The sequence below is a fragment of the Tauraco erythrolophus genome, chromosome 17 (genome assembly GCF_009769465.1).
Source record: "Tauraco erythrolophus isolate bTauEry1 chromosome 17, bTauEry1.pri, whole genome shotgun sequence".
Taxonomy (NCBI): Eukaryota; Metazoa; Chordata; class Aves; order Musophagiformes; family Musophagidae; genus Tauraco; species Tauraco erythrolophus.
Window position 1 is genome coordinate 13,999,796 of NC_141481.1, and position 19,256 is coordinate 14,019,051.

A 19,256-nucleotide genomic window follows, 5' to 3' on the forward strand; every position below is an offset into this window, starting at 1 on the left:
GCCCTCGGATCATCTTTGTGGCCTTCCTCTGGACTCATTCCAGTAGTTCCATGTCCTTCTTGTGTTGGGGTATACCCAGGACATACTCACCTGGGACAAAACATCTGTTTTTCTTAAACAGAAGTCTGAGGTTTTTCTCCTTATACTTACAGTAGATATAGGAACAGTTCTGTTTCTCAGATTGAAAAGTCCTTCTGTTCAGTTCTGGGATGGCATCATAATGCATCATTAAACTCTGTGGAGATCTTTCTGCTGTTGTAGGTTTAACCAGTACATCGTCTGCCTGGCCCACCACGTGATCGCTATGTGGTTCATTCGGTGTCGCCTTCCCTTTCGAAAGGACTTTGTCCCCTATATCACAAAGGTAACACTACAGGATCAAACAGTCCATGGTAAAACTGGTGACTTAAAAACGGGTTTGAGAAGTTTAACGGTTCTGTTTGAACGTAGAAAAATTCTACTTGTCTTGTCGATATCTGTTTCAAAACTGACTGTGAGTTTTTGTGCATTGGCCCACAATCCCTGCACATCCTGGCTGTTCAGACTCAACCTCTTTGTCTCACCGGCAGGGCTTGCGCTCCAATGTCCTCCTTTCCTTTGATGACACTCCTGAGAAGGACAGTTTCAGAGCTCGCAGTACAAGCCTGAATGAGAGGCCGAAAAGGTAAATTATGTTTGACTCCAGCAGGGTCTTGTGTTCTCTGTTCTAGTGCTCACACCCTTCCCTGTGTTTTTCTGAAGGAGGCTGGGTCTAGTTATCCAAAAATCTGACAGTGCATTTAAGCAAGCAAAGTAAACCTCTTTAGGTCAGGGGATTGGTAAAAGACAAACTCAGGTTGGTAAGAAGCTGGAATCAAACCAAGCTGACAGTCTGATAGGACGTGCGAGGGCATCGTTGGCTGTTCTGGAAGCCTTTGCAGTAAGGTGTCGGGGCTTTTGTTCTTCATTTTTGACCATCAACAGTTCTTTCAGGTTGGTGTGCGTCAGTACAGTGCTACCAGAAGTAACAGAGAAGAGTAATACCAGAGTAGAACACCATGTTCCTATTGATAGTGTAACTCCTTTTGGTAATTGATCCATAATGACTATTTAAGTGATTGCCAGGGAAGTTGCTGTGATTAGCAACCTGTATAAACTGAGAGAGCTGATGCTGGGTTTTTCCATAGTGGTACCTGTCAGGTCAGTGTACTGGGTGGCAGACAGCTGCCTTCTGTGTACCTGAATGGCCAGATCCTTTTTTTGAATTTCGAAGCCATTATGTCAGTTTGAAGCAGAATCTGATGTCTTTACAAGTCAGTATGCATCTTGCCAACATATTTCCAAATAACGTTTGCTGGGATAGGAAAATATTCCTTGGAAGGCGTTCAGGGTTTCTCTAACGTCCTTTTACCTGCAGGGCTTACCTAAATTGGTTCACTTAACTTGCTTCAGTGTTAATGTGCAGTAAGCATACGGTGGCATTTAGACCCTGGGGAAAGTGCCTCTACTTTAACTGCAAGGCTCAAGGAGTATCTTGCAATGAAGAAACACCATCCCTGCCCTAATGCTGTAGCTGTAAACCCTGTTTTGTGTTTCATCTCTCCCATCTCCTCCTCTTTCATTCAGAAGCTTGGAAGAGAAGCCTTTTGACACTCGTCTCTCAAATTAGAATTTCAACTAATCTTTTTTTTTAAAAAAAACCTGTTAAATTCTACCAGGTTGGAATACTACTGTATCTAAAGGCTTTTGCTAATGCTGCTGGATCACTTTCTACAGAACTTGGTGCTAAGGAGTGTGGGCTGTACTCGGGCAGCAACCCAAAACACCAGAATGGCAGGATGCCACTGCCTCTGAGCGTGTCTGAGCTTGGATTCTGGCCAAGGGAGAGAGGAAATAGCTTCGAGCAGATATCTGTTTCCTTGCTTGAGAAGCTTCTGTGCTTGCTTTTCACGCCTTAAGCCCAAAGAATGAGCATTTCTGTGCCCTAGCTGAGGTGCTGGGTGTTCCAGGAGCTCGAGATCCCAACGGTTCCCAGGATTGCTGAATGGCATGATGTTGGTGTAGGTGATTATCTCAGAATAGGGGCCTGTGCTCTCTGCAATCACCATTTGGCCATTTTGTGGCCAAAAATGATCTGTCAGAGATCATTGGGAGGAGAAGGACAAAGACATTCCGATCCCCCCAGGTGGCTATCTGAAACGGAATAACTCCCTGAAAGGAAGATAGCAAATAAATTGTGTTTAGAAAGAGCCAGAAGGGTTAAATTGAGTATCTGCATTTTATATACGGGGCTGGGAACTGCTGGACTGGCTGTTATGTCCGAGTTGGTACTCAGCCTGGCCTACGTCTCAGCTGTCACTAATTAAAGGGCCTCTTAGATGTTAATTGTTGTCGTTTCCCACCCGGCAGTGTAAAGGCTTGTCTGTCTTTCTGTTCCAGTGGCAAGTCGAGTGGGTTGCCTTGAGCCACCTAAAATAAGAGAGCTTGTTTGGCAGCCAGGCACCGCGCAGCCAGCAGCGGCCAAGAGGACGTTTGTGCCGTGCCCTTCCGTCGGCGCAGGGAGAAGGATCAGCCTCGTTCAGAGGGGCTGAGCTAAGGGGCACCGCTGTGATTTGGGGTGGAAGCTCAGGTTTGGGCCAAGCCTGGCAGAGGTGGAGGTGGCTGACACGCTGCTGGGTCTCTTAGGAACACGTGCTGCTACCTGGTGTTGGTGAAGCGTTGTAGGATCTGGTCTTTCTGGAGGTAGTTGGGTGTTCAGCTGTGCCCAAGTGGTGAGTTGGTGCAACGCAACTGTGGTTGAACCACACGAAACTTCTCAGGCTTGAGAAACTTGTGCCAAACGAAGGATTCAGATGCTCTTGCCTTTGTTTAGCAGCGCAGTATTCCAACTATCATTTCAATCAGTTTTTTTTTGTTTTAGCTTGTACTAATTTCATTTGTTTTGTAGCACGTTTAAAATCTTGGTTTCAAAATGTGGTTTGTCTTTTTAATGCTTTCAGCTCTGCTTGTTTGTACGTTTTAATTTTTGTTTTCCTTTTTTGGCATTTGTTTTATTTTACATCACCCTCCGGAATCCCCCAATATTGACCCTGTGACCTGTGACCTTTCAACCTACATTCCTACAATGATTTCCTCCCTTCCTGTGACCTCTTTTGGGGCTTGGTGCTTCTCCACCTAGTAGTTTAAGACTAGCCAAAAATGCAAAGCAAGGCTTGAATAACTCTCCTCCTGTGAAAGAGCTGAAAGAATCCTCTGCAGTTGATGCCTTCCGATCCCGCAGCATCAGTGTGTCTGAACATGTGGTCCGCAGGTAGAGGCACTTTAAATGGGGAGAATTCCAAGAGCAACTCAGCACTTGGAAATTTTACTGCAAGGGTGGGCGGAAGCAGGGTGGATTTGCATGCGGGATGCTTGCATGACTTCGTTACGCAATAAAGAACTGGCCTCGGCCCCAGTTAAGGTTTTGGGAAGGTATCGTGGGTATCCCGTGGCCTCCCAACGCCGGCTGTTGGGTTGCCACATCACACCCTGTGTTGTGGATGGTTACTTTGCCCTGTTCTCTGATGCTTTAGCAACAAAAATTTGTATTTTCGAAGTAAAGATGGTGAAGGGGAGGCAAACAAACAGAGAAAAAACCCCAAAAAGAAAAAGGAAAAAGGTTGCATTCTGTGCAAGTGAGAGTGCTGGTTAAAGCTCACTGAAACTTCAGCGTTCTCAGCAGTGACGTGCTCCAGGAGAGGCTTTTGACACTCTGCAAACTTATGTACAGGCCCTCCTCCCAAAATATGAGGAATAGTTCTGGCCTCAGTTTAGGATTTGTTCTTTGAAGCAGAGGGAGCTGACAGAAGTGTTCTGGCTAAAGCATGGTGCTGTGAGAACCTTACATTTGTCTTTGCATAGGGCAGCAAAGGGTGAAATGTATGCTCAGCCCATGTGCAGCTATTGCTTTCACAACTAAAGAAAACAAGTTTTGATCGCAGACTTTGGTTTGCCGACGTGAAAGATGAAACAATTTACGCCAGTTCTTAAAACTTATTCCTGGATCACTTCCCTTGAGTGCGAAGCTGCTGTCTGTAACGTTGGTTTAAAATCTGAACCTGAAGATCTGTGCCTTAATCTGTAAGGATTGCTGTCAGTGGAACTTTATTTTCTGATTTTTTATTTTTGACTATAACTATACGGAATTTGGGGGGAAAGACACTGAAGTGACTGAATTGTGAATTCAGTCCTGGCACTTCATTATCTGATATCCCCATTAATCTATCAGATGATTTTCTTCTTTTGTGTTAAGGTGTAAATGGTAGCAACTAAAAGTTCAGATAATTACCCTTAATGATGCCAAAGAAGTTGCCACGTCCTAAAAAATTTGGCAGTACCTCAGCGCAGTTTGTATTGCGGTGGCATAAGGAGTCGTCTTTATAAAATATTGCAGTCCAGCCTCTTATTGCAGTTGTTTCAAATTGCATTGCTAACTTGGCTGATTTGAAGGCAGAGCTGCTCTCTATTCTTGTCTCAGTTTCCTGTCCAGAGTGCAATTTTTTTTCTATTTCCAGTTAAATTAGGTTTTACATAGCTATTGATTTTGGAGGAAAAATACCGATACATGAAAGGGATGCAACAGAGAAAAAAAGCAAACCGTGGGCTTGTGAAGTTAAGTCTAAAGAGCCCCGATTTGTGGCTCATGGGCAACATGTTGCCTGGGAAGCTGTGCAGGTCGTGGGACGCTGGTCCTCACTACAGATTAACGAACTCGAAGCATGGTGCTGCCACTCGCTCTTCGCTTGGTGCGCTTGCCCGTGGGCCACCCAACATCAGAGAGCACTGGCCTGACCTAGTCAATTGACGGACATTTAAATATTTCTCGGTCTCTCAAGATAAAATACACTTTCTGCAATGATAATCTGCAAAGCACGACATGAGGCTGATCCAAAAAATACTCTGGTCATGTCCTGGGTTTAATGTCTGGCCACCTCTCTGATTTGGCACATGCATGTATCGCCGGTTGTTGTGCATCACGCTGTCTTTCGGGTGACAGGATGAAGCATTTTGCAATGTGATCTGTCAGTTGGAAACATTCTTTTCTAGTCGGATACAGACATCCATCACTAGTTCAAGCCTGGGCTCTGCAGATGAAAATTCAATGGCTCAGGCTGATGACAACTTAAAAAATCTCCACCTGGAACTCACTGAGACCTGTCTGGATATGATGGCTCGATACGTCTTTTCAAACTTCACTGCAGTGCCTAAGAGGTAGGGGTCAGTCGGTGACCGTGGGAGAGATGTTTTTGTTGGAGGTTCATATTTCACTGTGTTAGTGGAAAATAACTATGACACATTTGAGATTCTGGCAGGCCCAGGCTCGGAAGCCATTCCTCGCAGATAAAATCTGGCTTGGTTAAATATGAGGTTAGAGGAGACAAGTCCATTGGAGCCAACCAGCCTTTGCTGGTCGAACTTTCAGAAGGAGATGCCTTGAAGGCGTGCTGTCTGTGAGCAGTGCTTTGCTCCAGGTCCTTGCTGGGTAATCACAGTCCTCGCTACAGAGCTGAGTGTCGTGCCAGCTGGCTTCAAAGGGAGGGCATTTACTTCTCCTGTTAGCCCTTCCCAGGAGGAGACACGTAGCTCAGACAAGGCTCATTCCCTTCTGCCCTGTGATATGTGTCCAGCAGTACTACTGTCAGTTGATACTAAATTCAGCTCATCCCTTATCCTGATGGATAATGTATGTGTTGACAACCAGGGGGTATGTTAAAAATGCTGTATAAAGAAGGAAAGTGGGGCAGCAGCTCCTATGTAGTCACATGAAATAAAGCACCTGTGTAGGCTCTGTGGTCTGAGAGCTGCATTCATCACCGGTGTGTTTCTAGGTCTCCCGTGGGTGAGTTTCTGTTGGCTGGAGGAAGGACAAAGACGTGGCTGGTTGGTAACAAGCTGGTGACCATCACTACAAGCGTTGGAACGGGGACAAGGTCCCTGCTTGGCCTAGACTCTGGAGAGCTCCAAAGCAGCACAGAATCAAGGTAAATTTTGCTGCTATTTCTAGAAATTCCCACCTAACAGAGTCACTTAAACCACTATTAAAGTGTATCTTTTTAGGTTTTGTACTTGCCAGAAGAGGAATGTCGTTCTTATCCAGTATGACTGACTCCTCTCTCAATATCATCAATACTTTTTTTTTTTTTTTTTTCCCCCCACACAGCTCAGACCCTGTTTTGCAAGTGAGACAAACTAAAGAAGCTCCAGCGAAACTGGAATCTCAAGCTGGGCAGCAGGTTTGCAGAAGCTCTCGCAACAGAGTCCGATCCATGTCTGGTAAGTTCCTGTCCTGGAGTCTTACTGCCATTTCTGGGTCCGTATCGTGGGCTTAAGTGTCCAGGTGCTTACGGAAGGGTCTGAGCTAATGGGAGAGTCTGGAGCTGTCTGGGCAGGTGGAGGGCAGGCAGCAGCAGCTGTGGGCTGCAGGAGCAGTGGTGCTTCTCCTGCTTGCCTCCCTGTGCAGGAAGGCTTTGGTGGTTGGTGAAATGGTGAGCACTTGCAGTGAGAATGACCTATGTTTGTCTAACCTCGTGGTTTATAAGAAATGCATTCAAGGTGAAGTTTTCTTAAGTTCCTAATGTTGTGAGCGCAGCTGCTAGAGAAGCTTGAGAGGCTTACTACTTCTGAGATATTTCTAGTGATAATTAAGCATGGTTCTCTCTTCTGTTTTGTGTCTGTCTTGCTAGGTGGTCATGCCTTACGTGTTGGTGCCTTAGACAGCTCAGCATCCCATTTCCCCAGTGGCTCGACTTCCCAAGGGACACAGAGTCCTCCTGCTCCTGCATCTCGATCAGAGAAGACTAACCCTGCTCCACAGACACCTCTGCAGAAAGAAAAAGCAAACTTAGCTGCATATGTCCCGCTGCTGACACAGGGATGGGCAGAAATCCTAGTGCGCAGACCCACAGGTATCTTTACCTCCCTGTGGAGTGAGCTCTTTTGACTTGCTAAGAAACTGGAGCCTGGATGAAGAAGAAAATTCCACATTTAGTTGCAAATGGATCTCTTCATTGCTTACTGCCTCTTGAAACCAATACATCTGATACTTGATTCTTTGAAATCACTCTTTAGTGGTTTAAGTCTACAAAAGACCTGTGAAAAGATTGAAGCATGGACTTAAATTTGTGTATGAAGTACTGTTACAGAAATAGAGTTAGACAATATCAACTCTCCTTTGCATTTCCCATTTTTATACTGGTCTATGATCTTAAATCTGTTTGTACTGTGTTTTAGCTTCCCACAGTAGATTGGAGATGAGTGAGGCTGGTGGCTACAGCAGCTGCCTAATTGTGTCTGCTGTTAGGGAAGGAGTAGCGATACGTTCAAGGTCAAAATCTTTGAACGCTGGCATGTTACACAGCATTAACAGAGAATTTCAGCTGAAAGTTGCTTTGTGAGAAAATAATTGGCCTGGTATCATTAATTAAAATACCTGAGTGTTCTGGATGCCTTTTGGGAATCTGCTGTAGTAATGAGTTACCAAGGATGGCTTTTGAAGAGCTTCTGCCAAACGTCAGGAGAACTGAGACCTTGGCCCATTCTGATTTTCACTCGCAAAATCCAGAACAATTTGTACTTTTTTCAGTGTGAGTTGTAAACTTTCTGGAGTTGGAAGTACTTAATACTCTTCCCTGATTTTCTCTTATCAGGTAACACAAGCTGGCTGATGAGTCTGGAGAACCCGCTCAGTCCGTTTTCTTCAGATATTAACAATATGCCCCTGCAAGAGCTCTCCAACGCACTCATGGCTGCAGAGCGTTTTAAAGAGCACCGAGAAACAGCTCTATATAAATCCCTCTCTGTCCCCTCCTCCAGCTTGGCCACTGGGACAGCCAAACCATCGCTTCTCCAGCGTTCCAACACAGGTGAGAGATGTAAAGCCAGAAGCGTGTCCGGCGTAGCTGTCGTGTCCTGTTTAAAGTCTGTAGAAGTTACTGCAGGTCTTCTAGAACAGTAAAGTTGGCAGCACGAGGAATACTGTAGCAATGAGAAGGGAATTGGTTCTTGTCCCTAAATTTTTCAGTGAAAAATTCCCTTCCTTCTTGCTTCTGATGTTCCACTGGAAAAGTACCTCTCTTTCTTAAAGAGATGAAAGAGAGGTGTGATGGAGCTTCTTCGGAGGAGTAATGTGTTTCGTGCTGTTTTCCAAATGAAAATGAACAAAGTCATGGATTTTTTCCCTCTTCCACTTGTTTGGGGCTGATCTGGGCATCCCACATGTGGATGAACCTTCCCATGCAGCGTTTCCATTTCCATTTGTCTTCTGTATGGGAGTCTGTGTTGGACATGAAGAGCACCAGGTTCCTGGGAGAAGGGCCTGTGGCAAACCTTGCCAGCCAGGGTCAGTTGGTTGCCTTGTCCTTTACAGCATGAGACAGTTGAATCACCTGAGTTTCTTTTGATGGCTTTATTTTAACATAGTGCCAGGGCTTTTCCCTATACTTTGGTGCTAGTTCACTTCTGAAAGAGCTGTTAATGTTGGGAGGTTCGTGTTGGCCAACAGCTGGAAGTTTTAAAGCTTTATGTAAGCCCAGCAACATCCAACCCTGAGGCTCTGGGCACTGCCCGGAGCGGTGGTGACAGCAGACAATGCTTTTCTGGGGAGGTGGCATCCCTGGTGTGGATTGTTTGGAAATCTGGTAAAAATGCTACTTTTCGGGTTTGTTTTAAACAAGGCAGGATATGATTTTAGGATTTCGGAGTGCGTAAACACAAAATTAGAGTCAAAATCATATGATCACCTTTTTAAAAAAAATGAGAATTCTTATCCCTGAACGCTTTTATTGACTCCTACACATTTGTGGTATGTCGGTGCTAACGGAGTAGTTGCAGAAGCCCCCACCTGAATGCCACTCCTGGGGCAGTCTGAGAAAATCATCCTGGCCACGTTCTTGTTCACACAACTTCTGCAGGAGACTTGCCGGGGCTGAGTGGCAATGAGTGTTCTGAAGTTTTGCTGTCAGACTGTCACGTGCAGCTTGTTTTTCCTTTTTCCAAGTTAAATCTATGTGAGTCCTTATCCATAGTTCTACTCTTCAGACTCTTAACGTGTGTTTAAAAATGATCTTTTGCCAAAAGTGTGTAGCTCAGGAAGGGCTCAGAGTGGTTTCCTTCACATGCCAGGATATCACTAAGGAATTTTCTGTTTCCAAAACTCAAAGCTGCATTCCTCAAAGAGAGCAGTTGGAGTCTGCCTTGTTGGAGCGTGGTTTTTGCCTCTGTATTCACACTGAGACCTTGTACCCTTAAAGTATCCCTTTGGCACCTAGGGAGCTTATCCCAGCTTGTTCTTTCCTTTTTATTTATTTATTTGTTTGTTTGTTTGTTTTAAAATAGGCTCTTGGTTACATTTTAAACTCTGTGCTTTTTGATTTTTTTTTTTTTTTTTCATATAGTCTCTCTTTCCTTTTGATGTAGCTGCTCACTTGATTTCCCTTTGCAGTGGCCTCTTTCTCTTCCATGTACCAGTCCAGTTGTCAAGGGAAGTTGCACAGGAGCATATCCTGGGCAGGTATATTTATATATCTCTAAGGAAAAAAAAAAAAAAAAAAAAGTATTGCCATAGAAGAACACCTCTGATTCATAGAAAATGTATCCCTCATACTTCATTTTCCCCTTCCATGTCTCCTGTCTGTACCCAGTCTCATTACTCTCAACAAATGGGATCTTGACTAGCATGAAGAAGTCCAAGCCAGATCCAACATTTGCAAGTGCAGACAGTTTCTTAAAGCGACTTTTGTTTTAGCTGGGGTGGATTGAGAGTCAGGAGGCACGGTTTTAAATGGCCTGTCAAAATGTCTGAGAGGCTTGACTAATTGAATTATTTATTTTCAGCTTCATTTTACAATTGGCTTTGTGTTCTGCTGAATGTAAAAGCTCCCACTTCTGAGAGCAGCACAGGGTGCTACAGGACAAGCTACCCTGAAATGAAGCCCCGTGCTACTCAGCCCACAGGAATCTGTCAGAATTGGACACAGAAAAGATAAAAGGAGCTGAGATATCTAGATATCTGATATGTATATATATAAAAAATTTGACATTACAACGGATGCTGGTTAAAAGTTTTTTAAACAAAACCAGAAGAAATATATTTCAGGGGAAAACCTGCTAAATTCTGGCCTCTTGGAGGCTCTATAGTAGCGTAAAATCTTTCTCCACTTGAGTAAAATGGACTTCATAATTAGATGAAGTGGAGATCAAATTGCATACCTTATGAGCACGCCACCTGCATCGCTTTGATAGTCTGCAACGCTTCGTGATTTCAATTAGAGGGTTGAAATGTCTTTCTGCCTTCTCTCCTTCACTGGAAAATTCTCTGGAGAGCAGCAGGGGATTCTCAGCTGCTGGTGGTTGGTGACAGAGACCTCTTAAAGCAACGCAAAGATGCTGCAGCAAAATATTTTTCTATACTTCTCCTCTCTGCTTATATTGTTCTCTTCCAGCCTAAAGAATAATTAGAGTGCTCACATTAGTTAAAAACACCAGCAATCTTGGCCATAGTGTGAGAGCTTAGGGAAGCTTGGAAACACTGGATATATGCAGGTGTGTTCTGGCTTGGACAGCTAACCAGATCAGCACGTTGTTTTGGGTTTTTTTTTCGTTTTGTTCTTTTTTTTTAGAAGGTATGTGTGTGCAATGCTAACTCTTAATTGCTTCTTTGAAATAACTTTGGTCCTGCGAGCTGAAATCAATCCAGGAAAAGCTGCTTTAGTGATTTTTTTTTTTTTTTTTTTTAATTTTTAATTTTGCTGATTTAATTTATTATTTTTGTGTGTGTGCTAATTTTTTGTTTTATTTTACTTTGGAAAACAAATCTTGGCCTTTCAGATTGGTCTTCCAGTCCCTTGTGTGCATAATGGGAAGCCTCCTGTTCTCCAGCCTTTTCCTCAGGACAAAAAAGCAAGGCCAAGAGGAGCCTTTGGTCAGACTCATCCCTGTGGTCAGGGTCACTGCCTGGAGTAGAGACAAGGTTAAATGCTGCCATAACCTCCTCCACTGTAGGCAGGGCTTCCGAGGAGCTTTCTTGTCAGCGTGGTTTCGTGAACCATTTGTCTGATCAGATGCCACATGCAGGTTTCCCAGTATTGCTGCCGTGCATGTATTACACTTGCTCTCTTGTCCTTTCATACGTCCAGGGCTGAATTATTTTGCTTCTACTAAGACATACTAGGAAAACTGCCAAACTGCAAGCAAACGGCTCCTTATCTCCTTCTAGGCCACTACCAGGCATAAAAACATTGCCTTTCAGTACAAGAAAAACTTACTTTTTGCACACTTGCATAGAGCTGATGTCTCCATTGCCTGGATAATGACAAACTTTTAATGCTAGTCTTGTACTTTCTTACACCTCCGTAGTTCCTGTCTGTCCTGATAACCGAGCATTGATGTACAAGGTCCCATTTCCTCATTCTGTCCCCTGCTTGTCCATCAGTAACAATTGGAAACGACTGCACTCGTTTTGACCAAAGCAGACGCAGCCCTTTGCTGTGAGGGTAAGGTGGTCGGTTATTCTGTACAAAAGGGGAACCAGGAGCAAATCTGACATGACAAGAAATCAAGGAACCAGAGAACTCATTCAATGTGGCCTTCCATTGAAATCCCGTAGGGAAAAGGCTGGTACTTCAGAGGAGAGGATGGGGGCCTGCCAGTCTGTTCCTCTCTACAGACTTCAGTTCTTCTGCCTTGTGTCTCGGTAGAGTCAGCGGTGGTGCTGGAGGAAGGGAGCCCATCGGAAATGGAGCTAAAGGAAACCGAGTCCCCAGCTGAGTCTCCAGAGAGTGAGGACATGGAGACTTCGTGTTCCGAGCAGGTCCTGAGCGAGGAAAGGTTTCGTAAACCCCAGGAGTCTTATAGCAGGGTAAGAAGAAACAGGTTCACCAGTTCTGTCCTGTATGATGACCCTGTCCTTAGAGACACGGGAGAGCTGTCTGTGCTCGGACGAGTCCCTCTTGGCACCCGCGCTGTGAACTCATTAGCGACGCCAAACGCATGCGCGGTCGTGACTGCCAGTGTGGATGGCCCGGGAGGGACTGTGTGCAGAGCAGCAGCAGTAAATACCTGCTTTGTGCAGGGTCCTCCATCTGCCTTGCTTCGTGCTCGGCACCTTTCTGCTCATCTTTGGTTGGCAGTGTCGGCGGTGCCTCAGGCGTGACTGTTGTCACTTTTCGTTTTGCGTATCAGGAAGACTGTTCATCTTTGTTTCTCCCTCTTTAAGTCCTCCTCAACCTCCAGCCAAGAAGAAAAATCTCTGAAGTCGGAAGACCTGGTGGAGGGTGGAATTCCCATCGGGAGAGAAGACGGCCAAACGCTGGAGGAGCTCTCCTTCCAGCCATCCCAGCCGCTCAGCAAGTCCAGTTCTTCCCCGGAGCTACAGACGCTGCAGGAGGTCCTCAAAGATGCAAACGGCAGAGAAGTAACAAGGAGGCTGAGCACAGAAGTGAAATCAAAATCCCAGTCTGGGAACCTGGAAGGGGAAGGGCTGGGCAGTTGGCTGGGCAAGGGGGAGGACACCAGAGTGAGTGGGTCAGGCGGGTTGGATGGCTCCGGTCCTGCCACCTCGCCTCGCTCCCCCTCCGGGCACCGGCCCCGGGGGTACACCATCTCTGACTCAGCCCCGTCAAGGAGAGGAAAAAGGATCGAGAGAGATGCCTTCAAGAGCAGAACAGCAGCCTCCAACGCTGAGAAAGTACCCGGAATAAACCCAAGGTGGGTGGAGGGGCTTATCTGAAGGTAGAAATGGTGAACTGGGAATTGCCGCAGCCGTGGCTGGATTCATTCAAAGTGGTCTGCTGGTTTTGTGGGATCTGCAAAACAGTATCTGATTTAAAAAGGATTAATTACCTGTTTTTTCAGCGCCTAATACAGCCATGTTGAACCCACTACCACCAAATTAACTTTGTGGTTTAGGAAACGGGTCTCTTAAATGATGAAAGAAAAAGAGTTTCCTTGTGTTCTTAATCTGTCGTGATTTAGGGTCCAAATGCACGGGGCTTGAATGCAGGTCACCTCAAATTAATTTTGCTGTGAACATGATGAATTGCTAGTCTTGCATTTAAGAAATGTGCAAAATACTAAGAAGAAAGAAAAGAAGGGCTTGTAATAGTTGCTTTTTTGAACTTTAGATACTTATAGTTGCCCAAAATATCATTACGAGGCAATCTTCCTCTTAATTTTTATGGTAACAGGACTTTTTTTCCCCCTCTCTCCCTTAGCTTTGTGTTTTTACAGTTGTACCACTCTCCATTCTTTGGTGATGAAAACAACAAGCCCCTTCTGTTGCCAAATGAGGTAGGCAAGGATTTTTTTTTCTTTTCAATTCTTGTAGTTAATTTTTCTAACCTCGTTACTTTTTTTGAACACAAACGATAGTCACGAATGTCCAGCTCAGATGGTGCCATTTAAAGGTGGTTCCTCCCAACAATGCTACGATGGGACATTTTCTGTTCCCCAGTCCTGGTGGCTCCTGCTTTATGGCTCTGGGTTGAATTTGAGGTACTGGGAGATTTTGCTGGTGCTGTTACAGAATCCCAGCCAGAAGGCAGGATGATTTGTGGACTTTTGGTTTTTGCTGGTAGGAGGAGTGCAGGGTGAAAACTGAGCATTAGGTGATATCGGCAGAACGTCACTAGACAAACCTGTCAGCCCTCTGAATAATCAGGAGTGGCCAGGAAGCTTTCTGGGGTTGTATGAGAAATTAATCATAAACTTCCTAGAGGAGCAGTGCTGGAGTGGGGTTCTTGTGAACAGAGCACCACAGACCTTCTGGTGCCAAGTTTTTCCCTCACCTTTGGTTTGGGTGGTCAGGCAGTGGGGAGCCCAGGCGAGATGTGGTGATGCCTTGTGCTGAAAACGTTCTGCAGAGCCAGAGATGTGGCAATTTTTCATGGAGCTTAAATGAAGCTACGATGTCATTTGTCATGGCAAGTGTGTCTGACCCGTGCAGTTGGCCAGATGAATCTCGTCTGAAGTGTAAACCCAAGGAAGTGTGGGGACAGGTGCCATACAGCACTGCTCTGTACCTTGGACTGATGGTGCAGAACAGACTAGGGCAGCATTCATCTAGGAAGACGCTACTGAGGGTCGGGAATCTGTGCTTTCCTTGGGCTGTCGTTGTCCTGAAGGGGTTTTAGGGAGGGCAGTGGGGGCGTGGAGATGAGTTTTTAAAGACGTGACCAATGTTTTGATTGTAGACGTTTGAAAGATCGGTGCAACTCCTGGATCAAATTCCTTCCTACGACACGCACAAGATTGCAGTGCTCTACGTTGGAGAAGGCCAGGTGAGTTGTGTGCAGGTGCATTAATCCTTTACTGGTTACATCTCAACAGAAGCCCAGGCACTGCTACTCCAGCTGTGAGATTTATCCTGCTCCTGCAGTAGCCTTGCTTTTCCTTCGTTTCTTGCACTAAAAATCAGTGCCTGTGTGAAGCCCTTTCCTGGAAGGCAATAACCTAATCAGTCCTGCTGATGGAGTGCTTTAGCATTCATGGTGTGATGTTCTTATTTCCTAGAGCAACAACGAAATCGCAATTCTGTCAAATGAACACGGATCCTATCGCTATACGGAGTTCCTGACTGGCTTAGGGAAGCTCATTGAGCTCAAAGACTGTCAGCCAGATAAAATTTACCTTGGTGGCCTGGACGTGTGTGGGGAGGATGGACAGTTCACCTACTGTTGGCACGATGACATTATGCAAGGTAAGATGGCTCCAGAAGTTGGAAGTGGAAGAATTCTTTTCATCTTAAGACTGACCTGCTTTCTGCAAACTGTTTCCTTTCCAGGGACGTAGTAAAGATGACCTGGGGCTCTGTTCTCCTCCCATCCTCTCTCTGGTATCTCTTCAAGCCATGTGTTAAGTTTGGGAGAGGTGCATATGTACCTTATTTAAGAAAAAAAATAATCACACCCCTTACTTTTAAAACAGTCTGCTCTATTCAAGGTTGATACGGTTTGGTGTAGAGGTTTGTAGAATAAGCTGTTTGTTCTTGGAACTGCACGGGTACCCAGCTCCTGCAGCACCAAGCAGTGCAGATATCATCCAGGATCCAACAAGCTATGATGGACTTCCCAAATTTTTTCATACAGCTCTGTGCATCCCAGTCGTTATACTTTTAGTCTGGTTCTGTGGAGCAGCTGCAGGTTACCCACAGTGGCCGTGGTGCTCTGCAGAGCTCAATTAGGGCAAGTCCTGGTTTAAGCTATTTAACTCTTCCTCCTCCAACCAGATTCTACTCACCATGCTACTGTGGTCATGGAAAAAAAGCCCAGAAACACTTCTCCACTCCCCAGTTCATCTTCTGTGCACAGACAGATAGCTACCCCTGCCCCAGCTTGATGAGAACGCGTGTTCCAGTACACACCAGGGACACGCTGAAGGCCCTTAGTTCACTTGCTGAGCCTGGTGCTAACGACTGTCAGGGCAGCCCCAAAAAACTGCTGGCAAGAGCAGAGTGCCAGAGGCTGCCCTTTTGCTGGCCACTGTGCTCCAGGTACCACTGGAGCGGTCCAGAGGGACTGGATTCAGCTGTCACAAGTGGGGACAAACCTTTCAAGGGAGCACAACTTATTTCTTTTATTATTGTGGTGCTGGTGCTTCTTTGTTTTCCAGACAAGTGCTGCATGTTGACGGTTGCTGCGTGCAGCACTGCTTTCCCAGGCTGGCCTGAGCCTTTTTGTTTCCTCTTCAGCCATTTTCCACATTGCTACCCTGATGCCCACGAAGGATTTGGATAAATACCGCTGTGACAAGAAAAGGCACCTTGGGAATGATTTTGTTTCTATCGTCTACAATGATTCTGGAGAAGACTTTAAACTGGGAACAATAAAGGTACAAGATTTTCCTTGCAGTGTGTGTAAAACAGGCATGGGGCTGGCTGTCAAACCTTGATGTGATGTGTGTCATCTTGGCTGTCGAGATCACAAGTGGAAGTTATTCACCTCGGTGGCGTCACATGTTAGTTCATGGCATTCACAAGGATCACGGTGGCTGCCAGTAAAACAGATTTTATTGACTATTTGATTGTTTTCTCGTTAGGGGCAGTTCAATTTTGTGCACGTGATCATCACACCACTTGACTATGACTGTAACCTGGTGACGCTGCAGTGTCGGAAAGGTAGGAATCCCTCCAGCCTTTGTTCTCAGTCTTTCCTGTACTGGTGGTGCAGTGACTGCCTTCACTTTGCAGTGGTCTTGTGTTTCAAGAGTAAAAACTACCAGGAGAAACTCTCTGAAACCAGTTTGCTGCCCAGTTATGTCTGGATACGTCCTGTTCATTTATCTTCCTCAAGACAAGAGGTGTCTTCTCATTGTACCACTCGCTATCTTCAAGCTTAAGACAGAGTGCCAGCAGAGTTGAGCAGATCCCCAACACTTGCTTGGGAATGCTGGAGGAGATACGTGGTGGAGGTGCCTGTGGCTTCGGCCTCTGCTGTCCTTCCCAGCACTGCAGGACCTGATACCTGGAAACTGGTCACAGCTCCGTGTGAGGAGTTCAGCAGTGCTGGTGCAGTGATCTTCAGGGGTGTTTGCTTTCCTCTTACCAGATGGGCACTTCTGGGGTGTTTTTCACTCACACTTTGCTGGGCTCGTTATCACATGAACCAGGCTCTCCTCAGACCATCATGGAGCAGCTGGAATTTGAGAGCCAGTTGTGTTAAATGGCAGTGCAAGTGCTGTCACAGTTGGAGCTGTAGAGCTTGATGGGAACATCTGAGATGCTGTGATGGTTTACGTAACTTACCTACTTAGTTTCTGGCAATCCTCGACTTAACTATCTGACAGTATTTTTTTTATTTTTCCTTTAAAACGAAGACATGGAGGGTCTCGTAGACACGAGTGTCGCAAAGATCATCTCCGATAAGAACCTGCCGTTTGTAGCCCGTCAGATGGCCCTGCACGCTAACGTGAGTACGCCTGAGCTCCCTGAGACTTTCTGCCTGTTACCTGGTGTTTTGGTCCATCACCACCTTCCATGGAAATGAGTAGGGCTTGCTAAAGCAAGTAAGTTTTGCTTCAGTTATTGCTGTCAACCTTTAAGTCAGAGTTAGCACGTGAACAGGCACAGCTTAGGGCTGTATTTCAGTCGCTGCCAAACTGAAACATTCTATTAATTTCATTGTTGTGGTTAATGTGCCTCCTCTTTTTCCCTGCTTCTCCCCATCCTTCCCAAATTAGATGGCTTCCCAGGTTCATCATAGTCGATCAAACCCTACTGACACCTACCCATCCAAATGGATCGCAAGGCTGCGTCATATCAAGAGGCTGAGGCACAGGGTGAGTAGAGCTGTCTGGTTTTTGGGTTTAGAACTTCACCTTAGAGTCTTTTTACAAATAAGGCACATAAAATCAGCTGTCAAAACTTGCTGAGTAAGAGGACAAGTGTAGTGATGCAGGTCTGGGCTTCTGAGCTTCCCAACAGCTTCTCTGGTGGCAATGGGGTCGGGGACTCCAGTATCTGGACACAGAGCTGCACCCGCTCACCACTGTGTGAGCGATGGTAGGACAAGCTGTCCCAGTAACCTGCCCTGCCCAAGTGGAGAAGGAAAAGAGTTTCAGAGAGAACGGAGCTCACCTGTTCTCCTTTGACTTTCAGCTCCGTGAAGAAACCCAGTACCAGACTCCTGGCCTTCCCCTGCAGACGCATCCGTCTGCTCCGACGAAGCCCCCTCCCCAGATCCCTCAGGACCCTGCCCCCACCTATGAGACTGGGCAGCGGAAGCGGCTGATCTCCTCGGTGGACGACTTCACGGAGTTCGTGTAGGTGCCGGTGGGTCGGTGTGTCCGTTCCGGGACGGACGAGGCGGCGGAAGTGTTTTACCTGCGTGCTGGCTCCGTGCGCACCACGGACTCGGAGGAGCAGCGCTTGGCAGGTGCCGTGCGACTGTGCTGCTGCAGGTGGACTCGGCATTGACCCGTCCCGGGAGGCCTGAACTGTCTGAGCTTGGTGCCGTTGGCTCATGAGGACACTGTATCCCCAGCAGGTGCTCCAAGAGAGGACCAACTCCAAGTGTTTTGGTTTTATTTGGTTTGAGCTATTTCAAGGCATCCATCTCTGGTGGGAACACTCTTGCAGAACCGTTCTTTGGACTCCATCCACGCTGGTGTCTGGTGGGAGCAGACAAGGTGTGATACTCTGTGCTTCAGCACGCAGCTGGAAGGTGCAGGAATTGTGGAAATTTTGACACCTTTATTGGGAATGAAATGCAAAGTATGGAAAATCCAGTCACTATTTCTAAGCACCCTGGCATCCCAGCTCCTCTCCAGGCCTCGGCCCCTCTCGGCATTTTAAGACTCTCAGACTTGGTCTGCTGCCAGCTCTGGTAAGAGTTAATTTGGATTCTCAAGTGACCTGCCAAACATGCTGCTTAAATTCCCAAGGATTTGTCTCCGTTTTGAGAGATGCACAGCAAACCCTCTCTCATTCAGCAGAAATGATTTTACTACCAGAAGTAACAGAGAAGAGGGAGGTGGGTGCCACTCAGTGGAGCAGCAGGATGGCAGAGCTGGGGCATGAATGACCTGTGAGGAGCAGTCTGACCCCGAGGATTTAGCCAGAGGCCAGACCTGGCTTCGAGGTTCAGCTGCAGAACTTCCACTGGTTGCAGCGATGCTGGGGATACCTCTTGTCCTTCTCTGTGCACCCGGTCAATCCCTTTTTGAAGGACTGTCGATATGTCTTGGGGCATCATCTCTGAATGAGTTTTGCCTGTTGCACTAATGCCTGGAGACACTCTCTCTCCTCCTGGGACCTCGGCTGCTGAAGTGGTCCTTCAGCACGCGCGTGTACAGGTGGAATGGGATCACGTAGCCCATCTTGTGATGAGATGGTCATCAGACACTACACTACCAAACTGGGAGAAACCATGTAAGCTGGACTATACTGTGAGTACTTTTAGCTCCTGCTTTGTTAATAAATGGGACTCGTAGCTTTTTGGAAGCGGCTAACAGCAGCGCCCCTGCCATGGAGACGAGGACAAGTGCAATCCACAGATGGAGCTGTGAAGGGCCAGGCGAGGGGGCAGGAGCAAAGCTACTAACTCAGGCAGGGCTGCTCGGGAACTCTAAGTGTATGTTGTGTTTGAGTGTTTGTAAGTTGTAAAGGAAATAAAATATTCTTACGCTCAGTGGGTCCTTGCTGGCCTGGGAAGACTCAGGCTGTGTTTCATAATAATCTGAATTCCTGCCTCCTTTCCCCCTTTCAGTTTTCCAATCCGTGTCACTCCTATTAACCACTGGCCGCACCT

The 19,256-nt window shown here is 46.4% G+C and overlaps 1 protein-coding gene across 5 annotated transcripts in view; it reads left to right on the plus strand.

Moving 5' to 3' along the window:
- TSC2 (TSC complex subunit 2) overlaps nt 1-19,165 on the plus strand; it is a 33,883-nt gene extending 14,718 nt beyond the window's left edge. For 2 of the 5 annotated variants that reach the window (XM_086622552.1, XM_086622554.1), the window contains exons 24-40: nt 244-364; nt 570-664; nt 5,065-5,229; nt 5,847-5,999; nt 6,179-6,291; nt 6,702-6,923; nt 7,665-7,880; nt 11,712-11,872; nt 12,230-12,720; nt 13,227-13,302; nt 14,205-14,291; nt 14,524-14,710; nt 15,701-15,840; nt 16,048-16,126; nt 16,825-16,916; nt 17,188-17,286; nt 17,606-19,165. In XM_086622552.1, the coding sequence (XP_086478678.1) occupies nt 244-364; nt 570-664; nt 5,065-5,229; nt 5,847-5,999; nt 6,179-6,291; nt 6,702-6,923; nt 7,665-7,880; nt 11,712-11,872; nt 12,230-12,720; nt 13,227-13,302; nt 14,205-14,291; nt 14,524-14,710; nt 15,701-15,840; nt 16,048-16,126; nt 16,825-16,916; nt 17,188-17,286; nt 17,606-17,773 (2,665 nt within the window). In that variant the 3' untranslated portion in view covers nt 17,774-19,165. Of the gene's footprint in view, nt 1-243; nt 365-569; nt 665-3,157; nt 3,290-5,064; nt 5,230-5,846; nt 6,000-6,178; nt 6,292-6,701; nt 6,924-7,664; nt 7,881-9,457; nt 9,527-11,711; nt 11,873-12,229; nt 12,721-13,226; nt 13,303-14,204; nt 14,292-14,523; nt 14,711-15,700; nt 15,841-16,047; nt 16,127-16,824; nt 16,917-17,187; nt 17,287-17,605 lie in introns of all 5 variants that reach the window. The other 3 variants (XM_086622556.1, XM_086622553.1, XM_086622555.1) reach the window with 3 other exon arrangements.
- The last annotated feature ends 91 nt before the right edge of the window (nt 19,166-19,256 follow it).